At 51.7% G+C, this 9,505-nt stretch overlaps 1 protein-coding gene across 1 annotated transcript; it reads left to right on the forward strand.

The window, feature by feature from the left end:
* Positions 1-711: 711 nt before the first annotated feature.
* On the forward strand, positions 712-7,099 carry RPS10 (ribosomal protein S10). The gene is made up of 6 exons (XM_074925741.1): positions 712-784; positions 1,814-1,963; positions 2,406-2,577; positions 5,934-6,011; positions 6,401-6,456; positions 7,012-7,099. Exons 2-6 carry the CDS (start codon positions 1,814-1,816, stop codon positions 7,051-7,053), a joined length of 498 nt encoding a protein of 165 aa, XP_074781842.1. The 5' UTR covers positions 712-784; the 3' UTR covers positions 7,054-7,099.
* Positions 7,100-9,505: the final 2,406 nt, after the last annotated feature.

Genomic DNA, 9,505 nt, shown 5'->3' on the forward strand with positions numbered 1-9,505 from the left:
ACCCGTGGCTCCCCCGGGACCCCAGCCAGCGCTTTACAGCTCCAAAGGGCGCTGCCGGTGGGACGGGCTGTGGTGACAGCCGGGGTGCCGTGGCGCAGCCCTGGGGACCGGTGACCCTGGGCTCCCTGCCACGCTCCTGCGCTCAGAACAGCCAGAGCCCCCCAAAATAGCTGCCGGTGCCTGGCACGACGCAGCAGCCCATGGGGGGAGGAGGAAGCCATGCCTGGGGGAGCTGGGGGGTGGCTCTTCGCCCCGGTACCCCCGGGGTGGGATCAGAAAGCGTCCCCCGGCTGGGGACGGCCTGGGCATCGCTGGGGCCATGTGGGGATGTCACTCGTGCCCCTGCATGGACACGGGCCCGGGCTCGCCGCTCGCCCACCGAGCCGCTTCCCCTCCAAAATGGGGGTGACATCGCGGCCAGCCCTGGTGTCGGTTCCCGAGGCCACGCTGGGGTGGGGACATGGAGGAGGTGACACGAGTGGGGACGTGGAGGGGATGTCACGGAGTGGGGACGTGGAGGGGGCGGCTGTGGAGTGGGACGCGGAGGGAGGGCTCGGGGCCCGGGTGCTGCTGACGCCGCGGAGCCGCCTGCCCGGAGCGGCGGTGACAATCCCCCTCAGGCACCGCAGCGGGCACCCCACGCCCAGGCTGGAGGGGACCTTCGCGCTTCCCTCAGGCAGCGCTGCGGCCACCCTCGCCGCCGAGGGGACCTCCAGGAGGCCGGAAGCGGCCGCGCGGCGCATGCGCCCTCCTTTCCGCTCTCGGGCCCGCCGCTGCCGCCACGGTGAGGCCGCGCTCGGGGCCCGCATCGGCCTCGCATCGACGCCATCCCGGGGCGGCGTCGTGGGGCCGCTGCCTGGCAGTGGTGGGGAGCCCTGGCCCGGCCCCCGCGGGGGGATTTCCGGGATAAGGGGGGAATCTAGGCCCGAGTTTGCGGGGCGGGAGGGACCGGGGGGCACTAGGCCGCGGAGAGGTCCCGTTACCGGGGGGGGGCGCAGGCCTCGGGCTGGAGGGTCCTGGGCTGGGGCGGCTGCTCCAGGTTCTCCCCTTCTCCCGACGAGCCGCGGCGGGAGCCCCGTTGGGTGCCCAGCGGTAACGCCGGAAACCTTCCACCCCGAGGGGCTCCCGTGGTGGAGAACGACCTGCCGAGGGCTCTGCCCTGCTCGGGGCCGGCACAGGGCTCCGCCTGGCCGGGGTGCCAACCGCTCAGCAGCTCCGTGTGTGCTGGCGTGTCAGGGAACCATCGCCCGGAGCTGAATGTCCCCTCGCTGGGGTGCGACTGCGACAGCGCGGTCTGGTGTGCGCGTGTGGGCCTCGAGGGGGCTCCTGTGCGAGCGAGGTGTGCTGCCAGGCTCCGCTCCCGGCTCTGAGGGGAGGGCGAGAGGCTTCCTCACCTCCAGAATAAGTGTGAATTAACAGCAGCACAAGTGTCCTCAGGCCTTTGGCTGGTAGAGCCAAAACACACCTTACCTTGAGCTGTGTCTCTGCTCCACCTGTCTCAGCCCTTGTCTCTTGTTTTGACTGACAGAAGATCGTTTACAGTCTGTGATGTGATTTAATGTTAATGATCAAAAGTTTGGGTTGCTCGGTTTTCCTTCACGGGAAGACAGTGGGAAGGGACATCCAGCAGCTCAGGTGTTGAAAAGTAGTGCAGAAAGGTTTTATAGGAGATGATAATCTGGGGGGTGTTATTTACGTGTTAGGGATCTTGTACAAACTAGCCCTGTTGTTATTTTATTATTTCTGGTAGACTCCTGAATGCATTTTTTTTAAATCAGCAGTATTTACTGCCTGTGCCTTATCTCACGTTTAGATGTTGATGCCCAAGAAAAACCGAATTGCCATCTACGAACTCCTTTTTAAGGAGGGAGTGATGGTGGCCAAGAAAGATGTCCACATGCCGAAGCACCCTGAGCTCGTCGACAAGAACGTGCCCAACCTCCATGTCATGAAAGCCATGCAGGTACGGAAGTGAGGGCCAGGCTGCCAGCCAGAGGTTGTTGCCTAACTATGAATAAACATCATCAGCTGTTACCAAATAAACATTGTCAGATGTTGCCTTGCATTTGCTGTTTCTTTCCTATTACAGTTATTTTCCCATTCTTCTGATTTTTGCTGTTTGCTCTTTGGTTTATTGTTCCCCACAGACCTTAGAAGGTTATTCTTTTGTGGATCCACATGTCCAGCTCCATTTTTGAAGCTCTGATGCCTCTGTGTGTGATAGCCTTGTGTTTTCTCACAGAACAGGACTGATGCTGTAATTTTATCCTGGGCATGTGAATTTTTATTCCCCGCATGCCCCTCGTAAGCTCTTGCGTTCACAAAAGCACTTGGTGAGGCTGTTGATTGAAATATTGAACGGTGATAAGGATCACAGATGAAGTAATTGAGAATTCTCTCTCTAGTCTCTGAAATCCCGTGGTTATGTGAAAGAGCAGTTTGCGTGGAGGCATTTCTACTGGTATCTGACCAACGAGGGCATCCAGTACCTGCGCGATTACCTTCACCTCCCCCCTGAGATCGTCCCCGCAACCTTGCGCCGCAGCCGTCCGGAGACTGGCAGACCACGACCCAAAGGTAAGTGGTAGTTGGAAGGTGACTGCTGGGTCAGCAGGGGGGAGCAGGGAATGAGGTTAAGCGTGTTAGTGCTGGTGTGGTGGACAGTCAGCTTCCAGCCCAGACTGCTCTGAGTTGCTGTGATTTTTGGAGGTATAAACAGTAATAGAACAAGGAGACATGTATAGATTTTACTGGCTTTGTATTTGGCATTAGTCTGGTGGCCACTGACTTGCTGAAAAGTTGGAGAAAGCTGTGAGGCTGACTGGGAGAAATGCTTTGAATGTGGGACTTGCCCTTCTCTGGTAGCACAAGTGACTGGAATTACTGAGCACGGGAGTGCTGAAGCTGCTCGTTCTGGATGGAGGTACCAGGTGGTGCCCAGACGTGGCTGAGGGCTGAGATGGGATGTCTCTAGCTGTCAGGGCTTTTCAAAAACTCTTCTTTTGGGAAGAGCCTGCAGCAATCAATCCCTGCAGTTCTCCCTCAGGAAGATGGTGTGTGCAGTGCTGGTCTAGCCCAGCAGGTACAGAGGACCTTGTCTCTGCCTGAGTTCCCCTTAGAACAACTGTCTGGGAGGCCGTTGTGTAAAGGTTGTGTGGCCTTGGCTAGGATTGCCGAGATAGGGAACAGACCTGCGTTGGGGTGTAGCACATGGACACAGGTTTCAATGACTGAAAGTGAAAGCAAAGCCCGAGTACTGGATGTGCTTCATGGGGGGTTCAGCTGTGGCACCTGCGGTCCGGTTGGATATCCAGAGTTCTACCTTTATCATGTACACTTGCCATGCTGTTAGGGGAGTCAAATTGTTCAAGCTGCCTTTGCTTTTTAAAAGATTTACAACAAATACATGTGATATGTTGGACTTACAGTTCTGACTTTTTCTCGGTGGGTTTTTCATACCCCAAAGTGAAGGAGATGCTGGTCAGGAAAACAGATGTATTGTTGATGCTGACCTCTCAGATTGCCCACAGCTGCCTCTGCACAGGCACCTACCTGCAAAATGTGTTGTAGACCCACTTGCAGATGGCTGAACTCTATTTCCAGAAGGTATTCTTCTCTGGTTGCAAATAGCAGTATTAAATAATAAAGCGTGGGTTGCACACCTGCAGAAGCTACACTGTTTCCTTGTGGGTGCTTGGTTTTGGCCTGTGAATGGCTTGTGAACCGTTTTGATACCATTCGTTGTGAGCAATGTCATATACTAGTGCAGTACATATAATCATTTAGTAGCGTAGTACCAAGAAACTTGAAGTGAATGTGCTGAAGCCACCATGCCCCTCAGTTCAGTTCTGAGAAGGTTACTGTGTTCCAGCCTAATAATTGGGTATAGGAGGAATGGTTACTTTGCTTGTATGCATTTAGAAATGCTCTGCAAAATCCCTTCTGCTTAGTTTTCCTTGGTTTTTTGTCCAGTAGTAGAGAAGAAACATCACAGTGCAGAACATGGATTGTGAAATTGATCTTTGGGGAGATAAAAACTGGAAACTTAGAGAAAGGAGAGAGAACATTACTGCAGCTGTAGTTGGCAGAACAGCATTGCCAGGTCTCTGGGGGCAAGAGATGTTTCTTCTCCCTCAGGGCAGAAGATGGTGGGTCTTCTGCTTTGTGTGGAGTTGCCTTTGTGTTTACCAAGAATGCTGCTGTAGAATGTCATCCTGCCCTTAAAGCAGGACTCGCTCTGTGAAAAGGGGAGTCCTGCATGACAAAGCTCTTTCTGGTAGATGGTAGGAGTCTACTCCTGCTGCTGAGCTACATTGCATCCCGTCCCCAAGTACCAGACACTGCACTGGGGCTGGAGGCTCTGGGCATGGAGTGCTGAGGACTTCACCTGCTTCTCCTGCAACTTGTTTCTGAGCCTAACAAAACTGTAGCATCATCTGCTTCAAAGGAAAGAATTGCATTGTAACTAGGAAGGTGATTGTTTCTTTGATCTCTGAGTAGCTTTGGATGCGATCGAATTTATTCTTTAGATGTTGTGTTTATCCAGCGAGCTAAAGAAACTGTGTATCTGATAGGAGGGAGGGGCTTACAGATCCTGGCTAAAATTTACTTGGGGTTTCTGCTGCGAGGAAGCTTCACTTTGCAGCATCTCAGGCCATTTCAGTGCCGGTGACCTCATTCAGTCCACGCCTTGGCAGGGTTAGCTGGCAGGGCTGCACGAATTGTCTGTTCCTGTGCTGCTTCTCTGTGGATTACCTACCTCAGGCTGCAGCAGACCAGGAGCCGCAGAACTGTGTGTGGATGGTGGTGCAGAATCCAGGCTGACGGGTCTTGCTTGACCTCTGGGGGTTTTGGGGCCTTTGCTGGTACTTCCATGCAGCGCTGCTGACTTTCTCAAGTAAGGCTTGGCACAAAAGCTGGAGCAGTTAGTCTGAAGCAGGTTTTGGATTACCGTGTATTTGATATTTGTAATTTGTGTCTGTTACAGATATAATTGAACTGTTAGACGTTAAGGATGGGCAGATCTGAAGTTTAAAATAATCCATTGGCTAGGGGATGTGCTATAATGGTTTAACCTGACAGAAGGGAAGGACACAGAAGCACTTGTAGGACATTACTCTGCTTGCACAGCAGCGGGTTGTGTTTCTCTGTGTCATAAAATCATCTATTATAGGAACTGTTTTTTGTATGGGAAAACTAATGCCTATAGGATAAATCAAGCCTGTAGAAGTGCGTGATTTCTGTTTCTTGCCGCATGCTTGAGACTGCAAATACACTGTGGTGTGCCAGGCAGCAGCTGCCCTTAAATGTGTCTTGCTGCCTGAGCGTGAAGACCTTGGCCTGGTGCTGGGGGAGTGTATTTCATCTTTAATGGTCAGGGCGAACCCTGTAAGAGTGGTACAGAGGCTGCCAGTTCCACTACATCTGTTTTTTCCCTGCAAGTGTTCTGTCTGATATTAATCTGATATTACATAGATAATCTGCTCTTAGTTTTATTAATCTATTCCATTGTGGAGGATTTGTGATACTGATAGTGTAGCTGTATTTGAGGTTGGGATCGGAATGTCGTGCATTTTGTGGCTTGGCTGTGAACAAATTTGTTAGATGTGACAGATTCCCTGTATTTCTGATTTTTTTTTTTAATTATCATTAATTTTTTGGCTCTTGTTTGAAGGCCAGAAGACTGTTGAGATGATGCTGTAAATCCATTTTTCAGATTATTTAACTTAAGCACAAGCTGGTGCACTTTAGCAGATTTTACCTTTAAAGTGAAGTTCTCCTTACTATATCATATATCACATTTTTGTCTAGGTTTCTGTACACTGAGCTGTTAGGGTGCAGCTCTGTTGGTAGATCTAATGCTCAGCTGGATGTTTTTTTTCCCACCTTGAGATGCAGGGTCACCCATGGAACGAGTCTCTTTTCCCTTTCAGGTCTGGAAGGTGAACGCCCTGCGCGTCTCACTCGGGGAGAAGCTGACAGGGACACGTACAGACGCAGTGCTGTTCCACGTGAGTATCCGTCATCTTGCTCTATGAATATCAGGCTGGCCTTGCTCTCTGGGCGGGTTATCTCTTTGGGAGAATTGTCTTAAGTATTGGCCTCATTTCAAGAAGAAAAGAGGAAAATTAGACTCCTGGCGTAGCTTGGGCATTTACGCAACAGGGTTCATCTCTATCTGCTTATGGATAAGAGTCTTTTGAATTCTGTCAGGCTGGACTGTGGGATTTTCTCTGGGGTGGGTTCAGTGACTTTCTAACAGCCTCTATAGTAGCTATTTTATTTTGCTGTATTTCGCCTCAGTTTTAGTTGTCTGATTGTAAAGCTTTGACTCCAAGCAGGAGCGCTGTACTTGGGGAGTGGATTCCTTGGTTAGTAACTCATTCTTCTCTCTCTCCAGCTGGCGCTGACAAGAAGGCTGAGGCTGGTGCTGGAGCAGCCACTGAATTCCAATTTGTGAGTATTTGCATTGAGATTTGCTTCTTTATTGAATAGTTTTTCATTAGGAGAAAGTGGATAGGTCATACCTGCCCGCTCTGCAGTGTGGTGCTTCTCAGGTGTGCCAGCTGGGGTTGGGTTTTTGGCTCTCTTTGTGTGAGAGAGGCTGGTAACTGTTGACCCTTTATACCCAGCTGCATTCCTGTGGGGAAACTACCTGATGGCCTCGCTGCTGTGATGGGAAGCCAGTGACACATTGGAGAAGCATGCTGAGCGCTCTGGAGGAAATGCTTGGTTTTCTACCTCAGAAATAGAAAAGTTTTAGACACGATCCACAGAGCTGACTAGAATGGGTTGATTTTGTTCTTAGTATTGCTCACCTGGGTCAGGTGGCCAGTCCCAAGCAGATCAGAGTTAGGCTGTTCTTGGAGCAGGGGATGCTTAGCAAAGTAATGCGAAGTTGAGGAAAGACAAGTAGCTCTTTTATCATGTTGGTGGTTCTTGCTGCTGTGTATTTGCCGCTGTCACTTGCTTAATACGGTGACTTCTAATGCTCTTCCTTTTCTGTTGCAGAGAGGTGGATTTGGTCGTGGACGTGGTCAGCCTCCTCAGTAGAACTTCTGCTCATGTTTTGTGTATAATAAAATAGGTGAAAATGCCACCTGGGTTGCATCACTGTGTCTTATTTAAGAGCTCGTGCAGCAGAGAGGTGACTCAAATCTTTGGCATGTGTAACAGCAGTAGTGGAGTAACTTGTGATTAGAAAACAGGTTATAGAAAAGGAAGTTGTAGGTTTGGTGGTTACTGAGGTAGGGCTTTGCTAGTGCGTAGAGGTGATTCTCACGGAGGAATGAGCAGCCTTGGTTCATGGCAGTGCAGGAGCGCTGTGGGCAGTTTTTCTCTGCTCAGGAAGATGCTCATTTCTAATAATTCCCAGTAATGCAGTAAAGCCAGGCTGAGAGACAATTCTATTTTGCAGACAGAGCATTCAGCAAGTTCAGCTGTGTCAGCCTGAGGCCCTCTGTGAATCGGACCCAACCAGTGCAGGCAGGTGAGCATTTTCCTTACCCCAGTTCTGAAACGACTGGATTAATTAACCGTGCCTTGAGAAGGATGGGTGCTTGTGGCAGCAGCTGCTGCTGGCGGGAGCTGAGCGGAGCTGGGGTGGGAGCACAGCCGATCCCCTGCAGCGTGCAGCAGCCAGTAGATGTCACTCGCCAGCTAATGAGGGGATGATGCTAATTGGGAATGGCTGTCTGCAGCCTGGTAAATGGGACCTTGTTCAGGGCAGCCTTCAGACCACACAAGGGCTAGATGCTAACCTAGGGGGAAAGGTGTTCATTCCACTCCTAGTTTGGGGTGAGGGAAATGGTGGGCATGAGGTTATTTTTAAAAAATTTATTTCTGAGGGAGTTGGCACTGTAGGGAGAGACTAGGTGTTTCGAATCTTTAACTGATCCATCTGCCTCTGTTGAAGTTTGTGGGTTATGATTTAGCTAAACCTAATCCAGACTAATGTGCTGGATTTGCCAGAATACACTTTACAGCCTGGCTTTTAATGGCGATGTGGGTTTTTTTAAGCTATTTTTTTCAACTTAACTAGTGAGCTTCTAGGTTGTCCAGCTCTACTGGGGCGTTTTGTTCCAAGCTGCTGCTTATTTTATCCTACAGTGAAGTGGTAATGTTTGCACTTGATGCGTTTATAGTTGTGATTCTGTTTGGAAAGCATGTTCAGCAAAATGTTTAGCCTCGTGAAATTAAGCAACTATTTCAAATCACTTGGAGTATTTCAGCGTGTGGCAATTGGTGTGAAATGCTGTTGTCTTCCAAAAGAATATTTGGAAACCTTCCCCCTCATTGAAGGGAAGGTTTAAAGGGAAGATCCAGCTGAGCATGTAAAAATTGCTTTTGTTTTGGGGTGAAGAGCCCCAGTCTAAATTGACTGCCACAAGGGAAGTATTGCCTCTGCATTTTCAATCTACTAGTCTGCTAACCCACCAGTCTTGAGGTGGGAGCTCTGTGAGGCAGAGATGATCCCATCCTCATCCTCTCGAAGCTTTTTAGCATTGATGAGCTGGTGGAAGGGGGATTTGAGAGGCATGGCTGTTAACAGTGTCTCCTTTCTGGATGGTGCCTCCCCTCGGTGCTCTCTAGTGGGATCCACACCTGGCAGAGAGCCTTATATTGCACCCATGTGCAGAGTCAGAAAATTATAAAGGCTTCTTGGGTTACCCTCCATTTTTGACTGTCTCCTGTGGCATGATGGAGACCAGGCTGCTGAAGCCAAACCACTGCTGGGCACGTACCACTTGGAGGAGTATTTGACCCTTTGCCAGGGTTTTCCTCCTGGAGGAGCACACAGAATTGGGTTAGGGAGCCCGAGGGGGGCTGTGGTGTAGGGTTGCACCCCTCTGCCTATGACCGCCCTGCAAACAAGCCAAGCCCTGGCGAAACGGGGTGATGCTGATGTCAGACACTCCTGGGGTGCAATTTTAGGGGCTTACAGGCTGCCCAGTGAAATTGTGCCCTGAGGCTGAAGCCAAAAAATACCTAAAAAGGCCCCTGGGGGGCAAGGAGTGTGCGTAATAGCAGGGGGTCCTGCAAGTGCCTCCCATGAAGTGGCTCGGTGCTTGTGCCTTCCTGAGCTGAGGCCGCCCGGCTTGTAGAGGACCCCCACCCCCTGCTTCCCCGGGGTGCAGATCTCCCCCACTCCCCATGTCCTGCCCCTCAGCCACCAGCCGCTTTGTTCTGCTCCCGCCCGCGGGGTACAATGGGACCCCCGCAACCTCACTCCGCCACTGGCGTAAGCCGCCCCCCCCCGCCTTGCGCAAGATGGGCGTTTTTCCCTCGGCAGCGTCTGCGCGCTTTGCGTAGCGCCGCTGTCAAAGCGGAGCCATGTGCGCGGGGGGCCGGCTCTGCCCCGGCGCCTTTTGCGTAACTGCCAGGGCGCCCCAGCACGCAGCCGCCCGGCGGCTTACGAACAGCCTTATTCTCGAAGGCGGCCTACGCCGTGCCGCTGGCGCAGAGGGCTCGGCGTGGAGGCGGAGGGAGGAGGCGGGGGCGTGGT

The sequence above is a fragment of the Athene noctua genome, chromosome 23 (assembly GCF_965140245.1).
Source record: "Athene noctua chromosome 23, bAthNoc1.hap1.1, whole genome shotgun sequence".
In the NCBI taxonomy this organism is placed as follows: domain Eukaryota; kingdom Metazoa; phylum Chordata; class Aves; order Strigiformes; family Strigidae; genus Athene; species Athene noctua.